At 40.2% G+C, this 24,320-nt stretch overlaps 1 protein-coding gene across 2 annotated transcripts in view; it reads right to left on the bottom strand.

Annotated features, from left to right (window-relative positions):
• The window catches only part of itga11a (integrin, alpha 11a), a 37,152-nt gene extending 22,869 nt beyond the window's left edge, over positions 1–14,283 (bottom strand). The window contains exons 1-9 of one of the 2 annotated variants that reach the window (XM_049718179.2): positions 14,112–14,283; positions 6,690–6,804; positions 2,440–2,552; positions 1,998–2,089; positions 1,355–1,469; positions 1,144–1,271; positions 908–1,056; positions 681–825; positions 154–319 (exon numbers count right to left, since the gene is read on the bottom strand). In XM_049718179.2, the coding sequence (XP_049574136.1) occupies positions 154–319; positions 681–825; positions 908–1,056; positions 1,144–1,271; positions 1,355–1,469; positions 1,998–2,089; positions 2,440–2,552; positions 6,690–6,804; positions 14,112–14,184 (1,096 nt within the window). In that variant the 5' untranslated portion in view covers positions 14,185–14,283. Of the gene's footprint in view, positions 1–153; positions 320–680; positions 826–907; positions 1,057–1,143; positions 1,272–1,354; positions 1,470–1,997; positions 2,090–2,439; positions 2,553–6,689; positions 6,805–14,111 lie in introns of those variants that run through there. The other variant, XM_049718180.1, reaches the window with a different exon arrangement.
• Positions 14,284–24,320: the final 10,037 nt, after the last annotated feature.

The raw sequence follows: 24,320 nt of genomic DNA, 5'->3' as shown, positions 1-24,320 counted from the left end.
CACCAACAACTTTTCTTGACAGCCACACTTCCAATGCTATTGCTCGCCTGACTATGACAGCGTCTTCCCCTCGGAACAAACCCAGCTGCTTCCACAGATTTTTTATTCTTGAAGAAATGATGTTTGGAATGAATAAAGGATTATCAAGCTAACCTTCTAAACTGAAGATGCGTTCACCAAGTGCATCCACAATGTCCTTCAGTGCCGATTCATCCGTCACATTGAAAAAGTGTTTGTCGTCTGGGTCACTGGCAATGTATTTGATCTCACTGAGGAATGCCTCAGGATTAATCCCTCTTCGGTTGTAGTAACCGAGAACCTGTGAAGATGCGAGCCATGTTCAGCAATGGGCATATGGTTTTGTAATACGTTTGATCTCATTAATTCCATTTTTGGTTATTAATCACAGACGTATGTTATTAGCAAGAAGAAGTAGATTTATAATGTGGTCTGGACAACATCATTTACACCTTTAATTGCTCATCCACTCAGTGGAGTTTGGGGCTGACTGTTTTTGGCTCCTCTGTTAACATAAGATTCCTACATGACCTGATGATGTCACTACTGTTAACATGCCATTACTGCTTTAAAGCCGCTCTTGAAACTCTGTGGCCACCAGAAAAGAAACCTCATAAAAGAGGAGCCCAAACCCCAGTGAGTAATAGGTCTAGCAGACTCACAGCAATGGCGTAACGGGTGATGCCATCTTTTTCACTCTCCTCAATGGCTGGCTGGAGGTCAGCACTATCATGAGACTCTCCGTCAGTTATCACTATCATCACTTTCTTGGCCCCACGTCGACCTCCTTGTTTGAAAGCTTCAGATCTGTTAGCGCATCATGCATCATAATTTAAACAAAAGCACATTCTAAAAATAAACTCTGGATCTGTTCGAGGTTGGCAGGTACCGTGCAATGTTGATGCCGAGAGCCGTGTTAGTCTCTTCTCCGCCCCGCTGGCCGATAGTACGTGCTCTCTTTACCACTTCCTCGACAGATTTAAAATCATTGAGTTTGAACTCGTGCACAACTTTTTCACCATACTGAACAACTCCAACCTGGTCAAATAGACGCGATAACAAACCACAATGAGTACTGCTCCAGTTAAACAACATGTTGTGGAGATAAAAAAAAAAAAGGAACACCTGAATTTGACCTGGTCCGATATAGAACTTCTGAAGAACGTTGATGAGAAAAGCCTGCACTTCAGTCCAAGGGTAGATGGAGTTGGAGCCATCCAGAACAATAACTATGTCCATATAGGTCTCACATCCTAAAAAAACATGACAAATGGTAAAAATGCTGTCTCGGCATACAAATAAATTTGGGTCAGGGTTTGTAGGCTTAAAGGCTTACTCTGAAAGGCCGGTGCAATCGTTCGGGAGAACTTGAAACTGGCATTGACTCTGGAGCAGATACCAGTGCTATAGTAAGAGCTGCCACACTCATATGACCAAAGTGGTCCACAGGCCTGAAAAATCAAAGAATAGTATAAACTGTAGTTTTGTTGTTGTTGTTGTTTTTGTAGAGCATTAGTGTTCCCGCCAAATATTTTGAATGCAGAAAATGATTAGATGGTGATGATGGAACTGCAATCTTAAGCAAAACTGAGACACTTTTGGACTTTCACAAAATAAGCCAACTCAACCACTAGGTATGTAATTAATGAATTCTGACCCAATTGTCTCAACAATAAAATCTGATAGGAATTCTTCATCCATTATTTATGATGTGTGTCCGGAGCAGGGTTGTGGTGAGCTGGATCCGTGGCCAGATGAGTAAGGAGCTTGACAAAGTAAATCTGAGCTCAAGTGTCAGAGTGTAAGAGTGCAGTTTTGTGCAAAAAAAAAAAAGCATCGTTCAGGCATCATACATAAAGATCAACACCCTCAGTAAATAGGCGTTTTCTGTGAGGAAAGACAATTTCACTAATACAATTCATCCTTTTTCCTTATCCTCAATCTGACAATCAATTCAATACGTAGTTAGATAGTCTCACCACAAAACTGTTGTCTTTGGGATTGGTCATAAGCGTCATTCCCAACCTCATCTTGTCTTTCCGCTCAGATACATTGGTCAGAGATATCCTTCCTTGATGCAAAACAAGAAATGATCTCAAATGCTCATTTACGAACCAAACAGACTTACAGTACATACACCGAGTACTTCCTGGTCACATGCAGATTTACGGGCAAAAACTGCATATGTCAAAAGTTACAAGCCCAACATAAACTTTTTGTTAATTGGCATGCCGTGTGGTAACATTAGTGGTACAAAACACATGGAAATGTAAAGAACCCCCAAAATTATAAAACGAGGAATGCCTGGTTGGAACCACTGTCTGTCTCACACATGCCACCACGAGATTCAGTGAGTTACATTCAATGAAGACATGCAAGTTGTGCACTGCTTTCTGTTTTGGTGATAATGTGGTACTTTACCGAGGTTAAGCTTGGTGCAACCATTTCCATTGGTTCGTTTGGTCAGTGAACATTTATATACATCCCCTGTCTGGTAAACACCGTTCATTTCATATGGTGCTCCAACTAATAACCTGCAAAAACAAAAAAGGTCAGCATTAGTTTTATTTTTCAAAAAATTAAACAATACGTTGAACACTAAAGCTTAACAAGAAAGAGCTTGACTAATAAAGCTTCAAATGGCAAAGACATTTCTGCTTTTATTCAACTCTTCAGGAATTAGATTTTTTACAATGACTATATTTTGTTACTTTGTTCATCATATAAATTCTAGTAAAATAACCAAATTTAATTTTTTTTTCAAACTTGTCCAAATTGCTCATTGTTTCAGTAGTTTTTGCATAACTTGCTATTGTCTAACATGCAACAGCAAAAAACATTCACCACAGATGTCTGAGCCATTAATAGACCAATAAAGTACAATGGGAATTTATTTAACATGCAGGTTCAATTACAAATGGTAAACAGTCTTCTTCATCACGGTGTTCCCATTTTGTCATCAAAACACATAAGAGCTGGTCAAGGGCTCTGGTAAAATATCAGAAGGTAAGATGTGTTGTTTACATCTTTCTTACACTCCAGATTTTACCTTGTACACAGGCCAATACAGTATGTGATAATAAACTATAAGGAAACAACAGCCAGATATCAGTCAGAATTCTCCATCTATTTATCCATCACAGAACTCGAAGAAGTCGTCCAGCTACTTGATTGAGCAATGGGTGCCCTTAAGTGAACAATGAGGCACCAAAGAGAAAACTTTTTCAGCATCTGGTATGATCAAAATTCAGCTCTTTGCGTTTTTTTTTTTTTTTTTTGCAGGATATTTATTTTGAGCAACCAAATATAATACCACAAGTAACAAACTTAATTTGCTTACTAACCCAGTTTGTACAAAAACAAAACATTTGTTTGCCCTCTTAGTCAGAAATCTAGGCGCCCACTGTTTGAACTGTGATTGGAAGCAGCATTTGAGTAAGCAGACATTCCGGCTGCAAACGCAATAGCTTTTTATCAATCTCCTGTCGCAAAATAAACATCACGTTTAATGTGGGCTTTTGGTACAATAAACAGTAAACTCATTATGAAGTCTAAGTAAGAGTAAAATGAGCACAACTAATGATTTACACACAGAGCCAATGATGTTTCAAGAGTACAAGGAAGCACGAAACATATTCGTCCACTCATGCATGCTGAGACGGTTCACTTAAAAACGTACGTTACAAGAGGCAGCTTTTCTATAAAAACAACATTGTGCTTAACTTGAAAAATTTGTAAAAATCATTCATAAATTGAGGTAGCATTGTATTGGTCCAATTTTGCTCAATGTAAATTCTGTGAGCACTTGCACATAACGGAACCTTCTGGTATGCTTAAACATGCCAAATGTCTGATAAGCATGCAGGCCCTGCAAGGAATGTAACGAATTTAGCAAACAGTGGCATGTGCTGAGGTGTATGTTACAAGGAAGCCTTCTCCATATAGCTCATCACTTTTTAGAATCGAGCACTTTGCTGTCAGATATTTTGGCTTGGTACCAATACGAGACAGAAAGTCCCTGGATACCCCAGTGAGTCCGAATACTTAATAGAACGACAAAATAATTTGAATAAATATGATAAAAAGGGAGCTGCTTATTCAAGGTTTGAATGTGCGCAAAAATCCAATGCAGCATGGGTGTGGAATGACGCTGGATGAAAATGCAAGCTGCAACTGTGTGCAAGAATAACAAGGGGGCGTCTCTTCATCCAGAGTTCCACCAACATCTACTGCACATTGGTGCAAAGGTCATCAAAGGTTATCACCTTTCCATCAGACCATATTTTGACTCATCGTTGTTCATCCCACTGCGAATGTCATCTGCAATGTCACTGTATGAGAGCGTGGGAAATTTCTCAAGTGCTGAGGCTAAAGGAGAAGGGGACAGTTGTTTGACTTGCTGACAGTCTGTGGTCTGTTGGTCAGGATGTCCAAAACCCAGTTCCCCAGTGATGGACGCAGCCCAAGAATGTTTAGCTTTTGCACCAGGTTCTACCGGTTGATGGATTAGAAAGCCAGGGGAGAAATCCAGCAAGAGCAAGCGTACTAAGAATTTCCTGCTTTACCTTGACGCTTCTGACTACTGTCTTGGACGGTTTCCTCATTGGTTTATTGGCTCAGTATGACGATGTGAAAAAGACGAGTTGGGGATGATGGGAGGGCTCTTTATGCACCGCTTACGGTTATCCACCCACATTGGTATGATTCTTAAAATGCCTTTGGGTCCTTGGATTGTAGGGAGCTAACGTTATCATGGAGCACTCACTCACTCACTCACTCACTCACTCACTCACTCACTCACTCACTCACTCACTCACTCACTCACTCACTCACTCACTCACTCACTCACTCACTCACTCACTCAGTCTAGAAACCTTTCGACATTTTGTCAGTCAAGCTTTGAGGTTTGAGGTTGATTTTATTGGCAGCTGAAGCCTCCTGCATACAATACTCTCTTTCATTTCAATATACACAAAAGTAAAGGCCATGACGAGCCAGAGCTGCTCGAGGGCGAAAGAAAGTTAATAACATGAAAAACAGTCAGATAAATCAACATTGGACAGTGCACGAAATATGTTTTTGTCCCCATAAATACTTTTGGCATTATTCTACCATTTAGCACAGAGTGCGATAAAATCCATATTTTATTGTGTTGTGCATTCTTAATATTGCTGCAAGGTTGTACTCTGCTATTGCTGCTCTGACTGAACACTTCTCAGTGATTAACTACAATAATTAAATGTTTTAAACATATGCACAATATTCATGTTTGCACTCCAGGTGCTGATTAAAAGTGAACTCTTTTTCATAGTTAATGAGTTCATAAATAAGTGGCTCAACTGGACCTCAGTTCCTATTAAATCTCAATCATCAATCATATTAAGACATGGCAATTATTTAAGTCCAACTTTGTGGGAATAGTTTGGGGAAGTCCCTTGTTGTTTCCAACACGACCCAACAGTTTACCAGCCCACAAAATGCAATGGAGTTTGGTGAGGAGAGACAAGATTGGCCACCACAGAACCACAGCCTCAACTCCAACAAATGTTCTTCTGCATTCATCAACAAAAAGCCTTCAAAAAAGCAGACAATGTACACCATCACTAAAATCAACTGCCTGTTTTTTTCACTTCCCATTATGGAAAGGAATTTGTTTGAACATCCTTCAATCACGGGTAAAATCAACAATCAACATTTCATTATGCTATTCCTCTTTTGTTTTAACCAAGTGAGTCACTCCTAAAATGCTTCAATACACAATAAATAATTTTCACACAAAATCAACCAAATTCTTTATGCCAGTAATTCACTATTATGATTTACTTTCTCTTAGTGTGCCAATACTTACTCACGTGCCCTGACCGGACAAAGTGTGGCATAGGAGGGTTCGATCCAATGTCAGTGGTACATTTTCCATACCGCTTGTCCCCACGGGTGGACACCCTGAACCGGTTTCCAGCCAATCGCAGGGCACACAGAAACGAACAACCGTCTGCACTCACACTTATGGGCGCTCAATCAGCCTACCATGCATGTTTTTTGGATGTAGGAGGAAACCGGAGTGCCCGGAAAAATCCCATGTAGGCACAAGGAGAACATGCAACGGCTGGAGGTGGAATCGAACCCGCACCCTCTGAACTATGAGGTGGACATGCCCCACCATGACCATCAGTGACATATAAATTCACAAAAGATATATAATGGGTCAATGAGGACAAAAGATATTTAATATATCTGCAGTAATACAAATGATCCTTCTGTTCGTAAAGCCAGGTTGTCACTGGGGTAATAAATAGTAAGATGCAGATCCATAAAAATCTATTAACAGAACTAATGTGTTTCACACACACACGCACACTGCATCAATAGCACACTTCTTTTTGGACCCAGTAGGCGAATGCCAGAAACTAATTTTGGCCATCCCACTGCGCCAATTGGCTAACTGATGTGCGTGTGTGTGAGTCAGGAGCATGCTTCCTGAGGTAATATGATGATTGTGAGGCATCCAACACAAATTCATTGGTGAAAGGGCAGAAATTAGTACCGTCAAGTGATACACAAAATCTAAACACCAGACATAAAGTCAAGTCTCCTTTAGTAACGTTTGAAAATGAATGGTAGACCCGATCAGGATCTCAGAAGGCAAATGTTTAAAAGGATGAGTAGCTTACCATTTTTCTCCCCCAGACGACACGTGTTGCTGAACAGTGTATCCAAACTGTGCTTGCTTTGGACCTTTGATGATCCTGTGTTTTGTTGTGTCAATATTAAAGCAGTAATGGCATCCTGGAATAAGACAAAATGAAAATGCTTCACTTTCAGTATCCAAACACAAAAATGGTCAAATTAAGATGGAAAGTTATTCGACTGTCATGAAATAAATATGTTCATTCTTCGGACACTTCATGATGATTAAACAGAAAAGCAATATTACCATCCACTTAAAATCTTAAATCTAGATATTGTATATCTTTTTCAAACGGTACACAGTTTTCAAGCCTCACTGTCTGTCTGACAGTTTGTCTGTCTGTCGGAATTCATATTGCAGTGTTTTCAGGAATGTTCCTGTTCAGCCACAAAAACTTTATGTGCGATGTCAGCATACCTCAAAAGACTTAACTCGAGATCAGTTTGCCTAGCAAAGGATTCACTTTGTATCCTTTGTTTGTTTCTGTGACTTTTGGGGCATTTTTCAGCACTGATTCCAAAAGGACCAATATCAGAGTATCCTAGGTATTACATATATACTTTATATTAGAGAGTATCCAGTGTGGCTATAAACAAACGTTCTGTGGCTCTTTTTTATACCATCACACCAGTCTGTGCTTTTGAGGGCATCTGTGAGGATATGAGAAGATTTCTTTGCAATGCCAACCAAAGATGACGTTAAGTTTAGCCATGAGTTTACCACCAGTAGCCAATCTGATGACTGAAGATGAGCTGTGGATGAACAAAGGCTGCTACAGAACAGATGGTGCTCACACTTGAGGCTTCATTGTATGTTTTAGCAGTTTGGCAAGTCAGTGTTGACTTAATCTAACCAGTGTTGTTTGAGTAACTTAGAAACTCTACTACGTTACATATTATTATAGTTAGTTGCACTTTAAAGTAATCAGATTCCTTACAATATTACACTCTATGTAAATTGAGAAACCCACATTCACATTTAAGTTACTTTTTATTAATTTTTAAATCTGGTTTTAATTCATTTCATGATTTTGACCAAATGAAACATACTGTAGCTTGTAAAGTTAACTGTATAGTGTGAGCTATAATGTTACTTGTTTTGACAATGGTGGGAGATGGCCACCTTTCATCAATATTTGTATCAATGACAAGATTTAAAAGCGACATATGCAAAATACACTTTTTCAGCTTTTCTATACATTTTATTGTGCACTTGGAGACCCCAGGATTGTTTACTCTAATCCCTCCTGGTGCTGCAGAAATACTTTTAGAATCCGTTTGGGGGTATTTCTACAAATATGTCCGACTAGAGTGAAGACACACACCTTGCGACCTGGAGGGCAAGGAAGGCAAAATACTGTGATATCATTGTTTGACAATTCAGCAAGGCATTGAAGCCTGTATCGATAACAGTCCTAGGATGGAAAAAAGTCAGAAATGTACTTATACATAAAATACAGCATACTCTGGCATATACTGTGCTTAAGGGCTTTATAATTACATGTTGTACTGTGCAAACTGGAACGAGTGGGACTCATCATTTCCTTAGCACAAATTCACCCAATTGTTTCCATACTATCCTACAATGCTCTTTGCAGTGCTGCAGTAATGTCAATGATATGCTCAGTTTCAGCCATCGCTGTTTCAAAACACAACAGAAGAAAAACCGTAGAAACCTCAAAAGCCTTTTGGTTTTACTGATGTGATTGCAGATCATGGCAAACATGTTCTTCCCATCGTGTTCAAACTGTCACTCACATTAGCTGACAACTATGCGGGTGGTAGAAAAGAACAGTGAGCCCGTTTTCCATCAAAAAGACAGACACAAGATAAAACACGCTTTTAAGATTTGACGTGAAGCACACATAAGAGCCATGGAGACATTTGCATCTAAGGACTGGTGCACATTTTGAGATTTTACATTGGTCTGTGAAGATATACAAAAATACCAGGCAACCACTCACTCTGTGCTGCTTTCAATCCAGCTCTCTCCACTCATCTGTCATCAACTTACATCTGCTGATGGTCTTTTCTCCATTTTCCAGAAACTTTCAGTCTCCAGTGCTGATAAAAGGTCAAGGATCTTCGACTGACTTTTACAATTAAAACGACAATAAATCTAATTCCCTGGACACTGTTTCCTGTCAAACTACAGAACAACAATGCACTTTATATGTATACATTTATTTTCGATGAAGCTGTGAATATTATTGCTTAGTCCTAACATTTTCTTATTGTTTAGTAGCATAGTTGAGTTGAAAACACAAAAGCGTCTCATCTGGCCTAATCACTACAAACTGCGCCTTGTTACATCTCAGCAGTTCTTGTCCACACACTGTGAGGCTTATTCAATCACTCACCCACATGCTAAACATCCTCTTAGATCTCTCTCCCCATATGTGAGGACACAGGGTCAAATCAAGTCAAGTGTGTCTTTTTTCCCCGCTAGGGGATCTTTAAGTTGAATGCAAACAAGGGGAAAAGTTGAAAATGTGCAAGTCAAATTTGGCTACAGAGCAAGAGGAACAGTTGAGACAAGGATATTTTGTATTAGTGCAGCCAATTATTCATAAATGGCCGCATGTTTCTGTGTATGTCGGATATGGGTTGATTTTGCTCTGAAGAATGAGGGTCTGTCTGCATTAGCGACCACTCGAGTGCACTTTGTTGTATAAAATCCAACATTTTGAAATTTGTGTTCGGTAGAATACTACTTGTTGTAATAATACGTTTGGAAGTGAATCCGGTGAGTACACTAGCCGCATTTTTCAAGTGGTAGAGATGCGCTATAGGTTTCTGATGCTTAACCAAGCAAGTTTGTAGGAAATATTTAGCACATTGTACGTTGTTGTTCATTGCTGTGCTGCTCTCAAATGCGTGTTGCGGTTTACAAGGGGAATACAAATATGTAAGCACTAAGCAATGTTACAGCAGACCGCTGATTGACTAAGCCCAAGTGGGTGAATTTTTTTTTTTTTTTGGTTCAATGTAATGTTATATTTAAGATAAAGCAGTTCTGAAATCTGCTAAATAACATATTTAAATCGTACAATATTCGCTTTTGTGTATTAAGAATGAATTGCAACTAAGTTCCTGATTGTGTTGGCTTGTTGTCCAAGGACACATTGCATTGGTATTGCTTGTTTGGTATTTGAATTGCAATGGGCATTGGGCTATGGATATGTGATATGACCAGGAAGAAGATATTCTAGAGGAAAAAATGATAATTGAGCTATTCCATCTAAGTGACAATAAACATGTTTGAAAATGGCAGCGCATACGGCATAATCCTGTTTAACATGATCGTGTGAAAGGACTCCGAGTATCTGCTGTTTCTCATCTGAAACGCTGTGCAGCTGTGCAACAGTTTTTAAGGACGGCTGCATGTGAACAGATGTTTGACACAATGTGCATTCCTTAGATAGAGAAGATTTAAGCATGTTTGTATTACAAACAAACAGGAAACCAAATATCTATTTCCCTGGTACCTTTGCAAGTGTTTGGAAAGCTGCGCTGAGTCAAAAGAAACATCAATGTTTGTCAATCAAGTTAGTCATGGCTGTCGCACACAGTGCCAATTTAGTCGCTTTAGTTTGCTTGGTTTAAAAAAACCCTAAACTAAATAAATCTCAACTCAAATAAATAGGCGCAATTATCTCACAGGCACCACTGTGATCTCTTGGTGTAAATATTGACACATTCTCCACACGCTCATTTCCTGTTGCATAAATGCTCCCCATGGTAAACGGATGTTTGATTTCACTGCCAAGCATTAGTTGATGTTTATTGAGGAACAATAAATGTTTAGAAAAACTGAGATGAAATTGCACGTGGGAAAAAAATGGATGCAAATTCAGGCATTTTTTAATCCATTTTAAGTCATAACGGCTCTTTAGAATATTTTTCTTTAGCTAGTAAGACCAGAAGTCCAGTGAGTACTTCATATCCAGAGACAGGAATTTCCAGAGGAACTATAATGTGCTACCAGGAACTAAGTGAAAGCTAAGCCATGGACAGGAAAAAGTAAGCGCATGTGAAAATATGAGAATGGATGAGGATTCCAGTTTCCATTTCAAGCTGCTCAAGTGGCAGTGTGATTTAATATTCCAAGAAATGTCAGCATGTGTTAAATGCAAGGTCAGGGTCTTGCTGGATTTCCTGTGTACCCGCTTCCATGCCCAAACAAATAAACCTAAAGCCGGTGGCTGTCGGCGTGACCCGTATTAGTTTGACGTTGCATTTGGCCCGAAATCAAGCCGTAGGAGCTCGACCACAGATCCAATGACGCATAACAGCCGTTGGAGTTCATCATGTTAGCCACTTACATCAGACATGCCCGAGTGTGTTGTATGCAATTATGGTTGAACATTAAGTATGTGGTTCACAGCTTTTTCTTTTGTTAAGGGGATATTTGCTTCCCGTCCTGGGATGTCGATGTGGGTGTGCAGGCTCCTGACATCAGGCTAAAAGACAATAAGATTCTCTGTGTTAACCGAATTTCAAAGTCTAAAGGCTGCACCGTTTTTCCATCGAGCCACTGTGGGTTTTCTATTTCAATGGTTTTCTCTGGAAAAAAAAACAACGGACAATACTTTGTATTGTAAACATTTTGGCATCTTATATTACTATTAAACGACGCCAACGTAAATAGTGTGAGAAATGGCGAATCTGAAACCAGATGTTCCTGACACAAAACAGCCAACTGTGTTCTCCTTAACAGGCTATTAACCTCATGAACCAGAAAAAGAATCTCCAGCCATTTCAGTCGAGTTTCTACCACAACACATCCTCAAGTACAAATGAAAGAATAGCTCAGATGAAATTTGCCATCACCACCGTCACAACACAATGACTATGAACACCCCTAACACATAGCTGTTAGTTATGATCAGGGATTGGCCTGCAAAGACAGGAAAATATAACACCGGTAAACAGCAAGTTTTAATTAAAGAGGGCTTCATGTGTCAGTGTATTTTTTACACTGTTAAAAACATCCACGATTGTGTGTGATGTGAGTCACCCCGCTCACTCTGTTTGATCTTCTGCCCTCTGGGAAGAGGTACAGGAGCCTGCGCTCCCGCACCACCAGACTCGCCAACAGCTTCATACTCCAGGCTGTTAGGATCCTGAACTCTCTCCCCACTCCTACGTGACGTCCTGTACTTTTGCACTATATTCTGACTGTATGCTGTATGCACACTTGCTCCATTTTTGCTCCTCTTATTTATTGTTATTTGTTTATTTATTATTTATTCATCGTTCATATTTATTCATTGTTTGTGCCTTCTTGTTTTTACTTTTTGTGTTGTTTACTTGGATGTATATTGTGTACTGTGTCTTGTCACTGTGGGATAGTGGGAAAGGTAATTTCGATCTCTTTGTATGTCTTGGCATGTGGAGAAATTGACAATAAAGCAGACTTTGACTTTGACTTTGATCTTTACTTTTTTTCAAACACATTAGATTTTGGAGAAATCTACATTTTCTTTGTTTTTGTGTTTGACTTTTAAAAGCCTGCACAATATAGATTTTACCATGCGTTCTACCAAAAAAGACACTGACTGAGAAGTTAGAAGATGTTAACAGGTAGAGTGGCTTTGCTAAACAGAATAAGGGCTAAGAATAAAGAAGGGGAGGCAACTCGAAAGAGTGCAAGTGGAATGAAATCCCATAAAAAGGGTCTATGACCTTCGGAAGGGAATGTCGTCTGAGCCTGAGAACTTGTCTCCTCCCTCAGATAATACTCTATGTTCTCACTTGATGTTATCGAATCATCCGACCCTGAACCCCAAGATATACAAACAGTGTATTACAACTGAATCGTTGTCATTTGATGAATATGTCTGACAAAACAGCCGTCCTCCCACCATATACAGCATCCTCTCTCTTTCACAGATGAGGAAGTTCAGATGGCAAAATTCCAGTTCCTAGTTACTGCAAATTCAAAAATCAAGCTAAATGAGAGAGAGAGAGAGAGAGAGAGAGAGAGAGAGAGAGAGAGAGAGAGAGAGAGAGAGAGAGAGAGAGAGAGAGAGAATTCAATGTCAAGTGCAAGAGAGAGAGAGAGAGCGGTCAGTCGGTGGTAGGTAGGTAGGTAGGTAGGTAGGTAGGTAGGTAGGTAGGTAGGTAGGTAGGTAGGTAGGTAGGTAGGTAGGTAGGTAGGTAGGTAGGTAGGTAGGTAGGTAGGTAGGAGAAAAAAATTCATACTCACAACAAACCACGCCCACTGACAATACGGAGCATTTAATCGGACGGCCATGCATGTGTTTTGAACATGGGAAAAAAACTGGAGTACCCAGAAAACCCCCACAAAGGCACGGGGAGAGCATGCAAACTCCACAGTGCCAGGCTGGAGCCAACCTAGGACCTCTGGACTGTGAGGCGAGCATGCTAACCAGTCGATCACCCTGAGTTGTTTTAGTGGCTATTTATTTGGATTCCGCTCACAAAGCAAGACATCTCAAATAACATAGGGAAAAAGAACCTGCAAACAGCAATGACTAGTATTTGAGCACATAGCAGAATGTACGTAGAAACATTTTACAAGTTATTTGATGCACCAAAATCAGAACAGCCACATGTCAACTCAAGTTGGAGGGACAGCTGTTCTGAAAAAGTGGGCATGTTTTTAGTCTGCAAGGGCAGTGTGACGTCACAAGGTGAAGACCCAGTTGTTTTATTGGATTGTCTGAGGCTGGTTCTGAGACAGGAGGAATGAGCTGGAATGCTTCATGATGAGCGAAAGAAGGAAAACATCCATATTCAAGTGGCGGATTGGCATTTTAATAAGACTAAAAGCTCAAAATAGCCATTTTACCATGTCATGGGTCTTTTAAACACTAACTGCGGTACAAATGCAAACATTAGTTGTGTTCTAAAGAAACAATACAAGTGGACAGCTCTCACACAGTGTGTCTCTCTTGCTACATCTCGATGTTACTGCCACAGTGATTTCACTGGTAATTGACCGCAGTTCTGGCTGAGAACACTGTCCCTGGAAACTTGACTGTGAGAAGAAGAGCATCAACTTTCCTTTTGAAGCAGACACGTCTGCTTTCAATGAGGCACAGGGTACCTCTGTCGACGTGAAACAGTCGAGTTACTCAATAGTCTCTTCAGTCGATCTCCTCCCTCCTGCACCCATGACACAAGGTCAAGAGGCCAGGAAGGGATGCTATTCACATTAACAGCTATTTGTTCACAGGAAATATTAAAATGTATTCTTAAAATACAACTTTTGGTTAACCGTCACTTTAAAAAGTTATTCCATTTATTTTCACATCAACTTCTCAGACATAATAATATTAATGTTACCATATGGGTCGACCAGACCCAAATTCAAATGTATGAAATCAATTTAAAAAAGCAATGTCATACACATGCACATCTAACAAACTTTGACCCACCTAACAGCTGGCTGAAGATCCATAGCAGAAGTAAGTAGTAGTACTCCATATGTGGGCCGGAGCATGCATGCATGACTGCTGTGAGTGTGTGTGAGGTTGACCAAGGCAAAGAAATCCAGCGGAAAGCCCTGTTAAAGATCCTACTCTGATTGACTGCAACTCTTAGTTAAAGCACTGCCTATGTCTCAGAGAAGTAGGAGGGGACTGCAGCTGCAGCAGCAGGAGGAGGAGGTCCACATCTGTAGACACCAGGCGGGAATAGTCATTCAATATTTTACTACAATGACCCATGTGAAGCTATGGAAAAACATGTGTTGTGAAAATGGCTGTGCTAGTAATTTTCATTTGATGAGCAAAGAACAAAATGAATTGAAGGAATGTCAAGAGTTATTGAAATCAGTGATTCCAAATCAGAATGAGCAGTCATCAACTACCAAGAGTCCTACTTGAGATTTATTGCCTCCCAAAACTGAGCTGAGAAATAGAAATTGTTTGAAGATGTCATAGCTGGGATTGAGTTTCAAGTCAAGGCCAATCCCAAAGAGACACTCAGAAAGCCGCATCTCCATTCTTCCAATCCAGAATTGTCATTTCGGATGCCTGCAATTTCATTTTGTTCAAGAGAAATGGCATCACTTTTGCCATTCATGTGTATGGGCTTTGCTATTTCAAATGTCCACCAACAATCTATGATTACTAATATCAGTCCTTAATTTGGCAGAAGGAGAAAGTAATTTGCTGGAACCCGTGCACTGCGGCCTACAGCGACAACCGCATAGTGAAGTTTGCTGACGACACGACTCTGGTGGGTCTCATCACGAAGGGCGACGAGACTCGGTACAGGTCGGAAGTTGACCTTCTGACCACGTGGTGCAGGGACAACAACCTCCTGCTGAACGTCAATAAGACCAAGGAAATCATTGTTGACTTCCGGAAGGGTCACACAACACACTTGCACCGACGGTGCTGTGGTGGAGAGGGTGAGCTGCACCAAGTTCCTGGGGGTGCACATCAGTGAGGACCTCTCCTGGTCCGCAAACACCTCGTCACTGGCAAAGAAAGCTCAGCGCCGCCTGTACTTCCTGCGGAAGCTCAGGCGTGCATGTGCTCCTCAGGCAGTCCTGTCTACATTCTACCGTGGCACCATTGCGAGCGTCCTCACCAGTTGCATCGCTGTCTGGGGTGGTAACTGCACTGAACAGAACTTGAAGGCCCTGCAGCGCATAGTGAATACGGCTGGTAAGATTATTGGTGCTTCGCTCCCCTCCCTGAAGGACATTTACACCTCCCATCTCGCCCGCAAGGCAACCTCGATTGCCAGAGATGTGAGTCACCCGGCTCACTCTTTGTTTGACCTTCTGCCCTCTGGGAAGAGGTACAGGAGCCTGCGCTCCCGCACCACCAGACTCGCCAACAGCTTCTTTCTCCAGGCTGTTAGGGCCCTGAACTCGCTACCTCCTTCGGCGTAGCGTGCGGCACTGTTGCGCTATTTTCGGGAATGTCTGCTGTACGCGCACTTGCTCCTTTTTTTCTGCTCCTCTTATTTATTTATTTATTGTTGTGTTATTTATTCATTATTTATTCAGCACGCTTTTGTTATACTTGTTTACTTGTTTGTCTGTTGTGAGCCATGTCTTGTCACCGTGGGATAGGGGGGAACGAAATTTCGGTTTCTTTGTGTGTCTTTGGCATGTGGAGAAATTGACAATAAAGCTGACTTTGACTTTGAGAAGTTTGAAGCACGCAAAGCATGTTTATAAGGAACTGCAAACAGATTTCCGCAGGTATGTGATGTAAAGGTGGCAAGGGCGATCACAGTACCCTTTCTTGTTCTATTTCCCTCTTGCACTTTGCAACACTCATACGATCTGATCATACACCATTTTTATTTCGAAGTCAGTCTGCGTGGTGGTGAGAAAGCTAGCTTGTCTTTTCGACATTTTAGCTTGCATAATCATAGTTTTTAGTGCCATTACATAGTTGCTGTCAACATTACCATGACCACATGTCGAAATCATATTAAATTATTAATTTAGCACATGAAGAAACTGCAAGTCAAATAAACCATTAGTGTATGAAACAGCACGGGTCTCCAGAGTGTAAACGTTGATGTTTCACGATGTGTACTAGACGTGAGGTGCACTGAAATGCAGTCAGACAACCTAAGAGAGAGAAAAAAATGAGTTTATTTGATTCGATGTTACCCACTGCTAAATCTACCTGGCAACAGTTGAACTAAGGTGAGTACTGGCACCTATTGTTTTCCACTAAAAGCACTGATGAGCGTGAGTGGTGTTGAGAAAAGAGCACAGATTGCAAACATCCATAAGCAGAGTTGCTGAACTTTCCAAAGATTTGAGTGAATCAAGTAAAAATATCAGTACCCAAGCATTGCCACAGTCCTCTGGCTGACTCAAAGTATTCATCATGTTCCAACCACAAGCTAATCAGAGTATTAACAGTGGAACACAAACGTAGCCTTTGTATGTTACCTCATACCCTCGCAGTTAGACCATCCAGTCCTAACAGAATGCATAATGATCCTACTTAGATAATAATACACACTGTGTGTACATTGGTTTCCCTAAAATCCATTTGTGGTCATCGTATATATCGTCACGTCTTAACGTTCATATATTTTCCCGCAAAGTTCTGGAGCAAAAAAGACCGCAGCTTCATAGAATTGAATTAAATATGTCAATGATTAGTAAACTAAATTGCTGGACAATGTTTGGACACTCTTTAAAACAATTATGCCACTAATGCAAACCCTGAGTATAATTGTAATCTGATAATTATAATCTGAGCAAATTCTCACTTATGTCTATTGCGACCTTCATAAAGTAAAACTGACATTGGCACTTCTGAAGTCTAGAAAGTAAAACTGCACAGCACATGAAAACAACAGCTCTCTTGTAAACTAAATATGCCTATATTGGAGGGGCGTTCAAGGGGTTGCATGGGTTGTTTGCAGTTAAAACATTAAAGCATTCTTCATGAACAACAAATGTTTCATAATAAGGATTATCGTCGTCTTTTGTGGGTAGAAAAACTATCTTAAGAGCCCCCCAGAGCTTGCAAGACAGATGATGAACCAGATCAAAAGTTTTAAAGTCCAAGTGCTCTGAATGAAGGCCATGTGCCAGTGCGGTTCAAGGATCTGTCAGTGGCTATATGTTTACATAGACACATTTATTCAGATTAAAAGACTGATAGGAATAAAAAATGATGCATGTACAGACCACACTCAGAATAGTCTGACCCGATCAAGCCCATTCCGATCAATATTTTATTCCGAATTAGAGGGGTGGTTTATGTCGATTGATAATCCAATCAGCGCGCACCAATCAGAGCGCATGAAAACACTTATTCCGAGATTTTGAGCCCGAAGTCTTAAATAGAAATCTAATTTTGGCACAACATTATTTAATGTTTGTTAGTATAGTTTTCTATTTAATTACAAAACTGGATGCATTTTTAGTCTGTATGCGTCAGGCTTTTCTTTAAACAGATATTTGTCTTGGATACCAATATTTATGTAATCCACTCGCAGGCCGGATTGGACGGTTCAGCGAGCCAGTTGCTGATCCCGGTATATGCTGTTCTCGTGAGTTAGAAGAATCAGAGTGAGCGAAAGACATGGTGGGCGCAAATAAATAGCATGTAATTGACAAAGCACGTGCAGATGGTGAAATGCTGCCAAGTCGATTGACTCATTGTTATTTTAAATAATATTTGCACAATTTTAAAAGAGTTAATTTGCATATACTATATGCAAATGAGCCTAAAAGATAAACAACGTCTGATTCCTGAAATCTAGCGCTCATAGCCACATACAGTTTTGAGAAAGCAGGTGTAAATTTGGCGCTCCTATGTGGAAGCCTGATCACGGCCTCAGTAGCACGGAGAAGGCATTGTCATGACAGACAGCGCTGCACCTCCCTACACACAGATCACGCACCGGGGGACGCATTGTCGTCCAAAATTATGCACACTACGCCAACTTCACCAATTGCAAACAACCCAATCTAGACAAAGGATTAAGTGAAATCAATACTGAAAAGGAATAGCACTTACCCCACCATTTGAGACGGTCAACAACAATGCAGCACAACTGCAAGCAATTACCTCAATCACCTTGGATTATCCCTATGAGTCTCCCCAAGCGAGAACGGTAGCAAGACGACTCCTCGGGGATCAAACGCCCAAACACCAAAGTGCTAATCCCCGTCAGAGTTCAGCCGGGATGCGTGCCTCATGTTGGAGCTTAGCATCTATTACCTATCATAATGTTGTCAAGTTTGAGACCTTCAAGGTGGGTGGGGAATCAAAACAGGTGTGGAGAATAAAAAAATGAATAATTCTTCCACTCCAAAATAGCTTTTTGCTCTGCATGGGTTGCAAGCACTAACAAAAACAGGGACAATGTTCATTTTTTTCTGCCATTGTTGAAATTCATATTGGTGGTTGGTGTTGTTTTGCATGACAACACAATGTGCCAGAACAAAGAAAAAATGCAATTAGAAATGGAAACGTGTTCTTTATCCCAATTGAATACAACAATACCATTTGTCATAATAATGAAAAGAGATGGCACCTAATTTAAATATTTAGTAAGAACAAAGATATGCCCTTCAACTCACAGATGAGCCAGTTGAAAAGACAAGTTCACAATAGCACCCCTCTGATTTATTTTGGCACCACGATTTGTTACCTTTAAAGGCCCCAAACCCATTTCCTGTTTGTCTGAAGTACAATTTGCTCTGCCAGTGAGAGAAACGTAGAAATCATCCTTCAGACATAAAATGGTAACTATACACCGGAGCACACTGCCGTCACTGGGGATGTCACTTTCCACAAATCACAGCCAAGTAAGGCTGGATGAAACAATGAATGATTTTATGGAGCTCAATCAAACAAGGTTTGTGTGAGGACAGCAGGATTCATCTGGAGAAAGTGTTAGAGCGTGTTTAAGGAAATCTGCAGGAAGAAGCATTTACTCCACGGCTAGTTTTTTTTATTTCTATTTCTAAACATTTAATGTTAATCAAACGATGTCAGGATAATAACATGTTTTTCATTATTGTAGAAGTTGATAACAGAATACGTATGTATCGCGGCGTCAACTGCAAGCACTGCTTTTGCCGGAATAAAGAAATGAATATGAGATCATTTTTCTGGAATGGGATGAAGTCGCTGACCACTATTGAGGTTACGCAAATCTGTGCATGGAGAGTGGAAGTGGGTAAGGCGAATGTTACTGAAAGGCTGAGAGGAACTCAGTGGTTTCAGGCATATTTCACCTTTGTATCATGTGGACTGTATTTGGACAAGAAGCGGTTGTGTGTGTGTGTGTGGGGGGGGGGGGGGTGCGTGTGTGTGTGTGTGTGTGTGTGTGTGTTTGGTAGTTCTAACTTGACATATGGTCAGATGCAGTGAGGGCAGGGGTCAGAAATCTGTTTATCCCCAGTTAAGCCTCTATCTCGCAACTGTACTGTGCCATGGAGCAGTTCTTTTAAAAATACATCTAGAGATGGCTGATTGTTGAATTTAGTCATGTGTGCAAACGTGTTTTTCCAGTTGAACTTGACTGTAAAATGTTTTATGATGACCAACTAATCAGAAGATGGAAAATTGTTAAGCAGCGTGCTTGCTATTGCTGGCCCTGTGGTGACAAATTTGAAATCTAGTTAGTAAAAGAAACATCTCTAATAGTTGAAATTACATTGGCCAGCCCTACTGATTGAAAACAAACTCACATCCACATGACGCCTGCGAGCAAGCAGTGTAACCAAAAGAGATGCTGTGAAATAAAGAGAATCGACGTCTGCTGTCAAGGTCAATCAGTTTATGTGTGCAGCGGAAGCGGAACGAAGATGCTGCACTCTCGTGTTGCTTACATCCATCACCTGTAGATATTTTGATCATTTATCGTTGGATTCTTTGTAATCAAATATTGATGATTCTATCATTTCTGTTACATGCCGTTTCTTGCGTAGGCTCCTGATTCATTTTCATTTTTCTTATTTTGATTCAATGTTTTACCAGGTAAGTCAATTGAGAACATTTTCTCATTTACAATTCATAGCATAATTTTTTTTCTCAACAGGACTGCTCAGATTTTATTTTGTGTTCTCTTAGTCAAGCAAAACAATTACCTGGCCAGATGTTACCAGGATGAGTTTGAAGGACTCAGTCATAAAAGACCAATGAATAATTCTACTCGCACCACACACACAGATGCACACACAAACACACTCCCTTGCCCCCAAATTATCTGCTCCTTTTGCAGATTTGCTTTTAAAATGGCCATGATCAGAATTTCACGAAATGCTCTGTATAACTATCATAAAATAAATTTTGTGGTTTTGAAGAACTGTTTATTAATTACTGATCAGAATCAATTTAGGGGTAAGGTATAGATAAACCATAGGAACAGGTCCATACATGGCACCTATTTTACATACTTGGCGCAGTAGCGCACTCCGATCTGGATACATCATTATCCATCCATAGTTTTTCATCCTTATTAGGATTACAGGTGAGCTGCAGCATATTGGAGCATGTTTTGGAGCAGAAATGATGCACACATGACTGGTCATACTCACTTTCACACCTACAACAATTTAAACACTTCAATTAACCTTGATGGATGCATTTTTTTGCAATGTGGGAGGAAGCTGGAGGACATAAAACCAAGAGGGCCAGAGTTTGCAAACCCAAATCTAAGAACTGTGAAGCTTTGCTAACCGCTATTTCACCATGCTGCCCAGTTGAATCTCCCACAAAGAAAAACAATTACCCTTTGGCCAATAGAATCTCAAGAGCTGTCAGCTTCTGGGAAATCCATACTACACAGTACGTTTTAAGTGAAAACGGTGAAGATCAACATACACAGAACGTGAAAGGTAAATGTTTCTGTCTGGGTTTGAGTGAGTCATTTGAACTTTTCCCGATCTCTGCTAGGTTAACTTACGCAAGCAGGAATAGGGGAACTAGACTTATATGGAAATTTAAGGGTTAGGGTAGGGTTCGATTGTGCTTGTTCGAATAATTTTATGGAATATGTATTTTCTTTTCAGCATGAATCATTTCCTGGTCTTCTTTGCTTTAACAGAGATCCTACAAAACTAAATATGAAACACATGTCCAAAATGATCTTATACAAGCCCTTCTCTTGTCTTATTGCTTTCCAGGGCAAATATGGTGAAAAAAAATATGTCACCACATTCATTTATCCAATTATGCTGCTCATAACAGATGCTTAGGTCATGCCGTCATGTGGTTTAACATAAACTTATGCTTCGGTCATGCCTTCATCGTTGAGAGCGCACTATCTTCTTTCGTTGCGCTTGCATTTTGATGAGACAGATGGAAAAACTGTAGCGTTTTTTTTTTTTCTCGGAGTTCAATGGAAAACCAAAAAGTCTGCAGTGTTATACACACAAAAATTATCCACAAATCCTGGACTTTTCAAATGGAATACTAAGAACAACATTTCACTCCTCCAAGAGGGAATGTGTACAGTATGTGAGCCATTATTCTCTGTTGCTCTACAACCTGCCAGCTGGCACTGTCCAAATTTAAAATTTAACATTTATTTTTCTACCAGGCTTGGCATTTGCATGGTATGGAGGCAGACAGATTTGCAAAGCATATTTTTTCCAATCATTATTGAATTTCATGGGCAGCAAGTTGATACTCTGGTTAGCACGTCCGCCTCACAGTTCAGAGGGTGCGGGTTCGATTCCACCTCCGGCCCTCCCTGTACGGAGTTTGCATGTTCTCCCCATGCCTGTATGTGCTAATAACAAAAATCCATTACATGGGCTAGTTGAATCTTGGACAAATTATTGTGACAGTAAAACACATGGCATCAACAATTTTTTTGACTTTATACTTTGACCTATTGACTTTATGTGCCAATTAATAATGAGGGTGAGGTGGTCAGAGCAAACTCATTTTCAAGTCACCCCAAAGCTGATGAATTACAGCGGATTAGATTTCATCAGACATCCTGGAGTTGTCGTGAGAAAGGCTGAGCCATCCAGCACAGACATGCTAGGCTTGAACACACAACCAGAAGAAAAAGAACATCAGAAAGAAGTCTATGGAAAAAGGGACGCGGCGAGCGGTTTTACCTATACCAAAACCGCTGAAACAGCTGGCTGGTGCCCCAGTTTCCTCAGCCAAACAGCTGGTGTCCAGGAATGAGCGTTTTAGCTGGAAATACCGACTCAGACTTCAGCTTTTTCAACACTACCTACTGTTACTGTGATTTAGTGCTAGCAGGCTGCTAAGTAACTATCTTCCCTTTTGCCAGTTACAGGACACTAAACCCCCCAGTGGTTGTGGACAGTTTGAGAGCCTGTTCAATAACATTACTTAAGGGCTCCCCTCTGTACACCAAATATGTGAGTTCATGATATTCTCTATTTACCTTCACATCACTGCTCACTGAGGATGATTTAGGAAGCCACTTTTTCCTCATTTCTAAACCTCATCAGGCCAGATCAAGAGCAGCAGTTTTTTTGCTTAAACCTGCATTATGTAACTTATCTTTGTTAAATATTACTACTACTACTACTAATAATAATAATACTAACAATAATAGTAGTAACAATAATAATAATAATAATAATAATTTTCATCCATGCCACTACTAGAGGAGACGATACAATGTTTATTGAAGTCTATCAGCTTTTTCATCATGTGAGATGCCCAGTGACAGTGAAGAAATATCCTATTTTATTTTATAGCAAATTTCTTGCCATGTTGAAAATTGTCTTATTTTATGGACCGACCAGTCTCAGGAAGTTCGCTAGCCATCATTCCATCCCAGAAACGGATTGGCCAATGGCAAGCCTGTTTTCATTAGATTGTGAAACATTGGTCCAGATCTCGTTTGATTGTCTCTTCGTCCACCTTGCTTCTAACAGCAGTGCACAAGTGCGTGCCCAAGACAATGACGCCAAGACGCATCGGCAACCACAGCATCCTATGTCCCCCGGCCCGCCAATAACCTTTACTGAGCAATTAAGTATTCAACTAACCTAACATGCATGCTTTTGGAATATGAGAGGGTGCAGAGTCAGGGGCCAGAGAGAACGTACAAAGTCCACATAGAAACAGTTTCCACCATTCTGCTGTCACTTGTTCCATGTGGTGGAAATGTGCCATTGGTTTTGGGCGGCTGGCAGTAATCATGTGTTCCCACTTTGATTACCAGGCACAATCATGATGGGAAGTTGCAATGCAATCAAAAACCAAGCAGTTAGATTCAGATTATTTCCAACAATTCAATAGAATAGAGAGGTCAAAGGGACTACATTTGAAAACCGGAAAAAAACAACACTCTTTTTTTTTTTTAAATACGAGCAGAGAAATTTAACTACCCAGATGAGTTTTTTCATTATTATGTCACTCCAAGGTGTATTCAAAGACAATTCAAATATGTTGAATTCCTCTGTATCCACTGTTACATATTTAACATGGATCTAAAGGTTCAAGAGCATTCCGTTGCTTTTTTATAATCCCGAGTCTGTTAGTGTTGAGCGAGGGAGTGAAAACGTCAGACTTGCCAACAAGCTGTGTAAGCAATGGCAGGAGCTTCACTAATTGAAGAAAGAGTTTTGGATTTAGTACTGAACCAGAAGCTAGCCTGCCTTTTTTCTGCAGTCTGGAAAAAAAAAAAAAATGAGGACCACACAACAGCATACACAGCAAGGCTGTTTTTGTAACACTATTATCTCAACAGAAGGCCAAAACAATTTCCTCAGATGACATAAAAATGAGGGACACCAAACAAAAGTTGTTCTAAATTCAATGAATGAGCACATAATTCAAGCTGTGGTTTTCTGAAAAAGGAAAAAATGTATTGTTAAACTAACAAACAATACAAACAAGAGAAGAAATGGATTTAATTGTTAAACAAAACTAAATAAGCAGACACACTAACAGAAAAACTCATCGGTGAAGGCTGGAGTTAGTAAAATAAAGATTGATGATTGAAGATTAAACAATAATACCTGTCACAATGAAAAAAAGGATCGCATTATGAAAAAAAGATGTCCTTTTGTCCTCTATTGATTTGTGTTGCCTGTTTTTCACAGTTGCTATAGAACAATGATTTAAAACACTAAAGTGGAGGAACCATGCAAAAACAATTTGAAAAGAGAAAAAACACTTTTGCTCTGCACTTGTACAGCC

Source organism: Syngnathus scovelli, chromosome 4, assembly GCF_024217435.2.
Source record: "Syngnathus scovelli strain Florida chromosome 4, RoL_Ssco_1.2, whole genome shotgun sequence".
Lineage (NCBI taxonomy): Eukaryota > Metazoa > Chordata > Actinopteri > Syngnathiformes > Syngnathidae > Syngnathus > Syngnathus scovelli.
The sequence above is the reverse complement of the archived record's forward strand: the minus strand, read 5'-3'. Positions and strand labels throughout refer to the sequence as shown.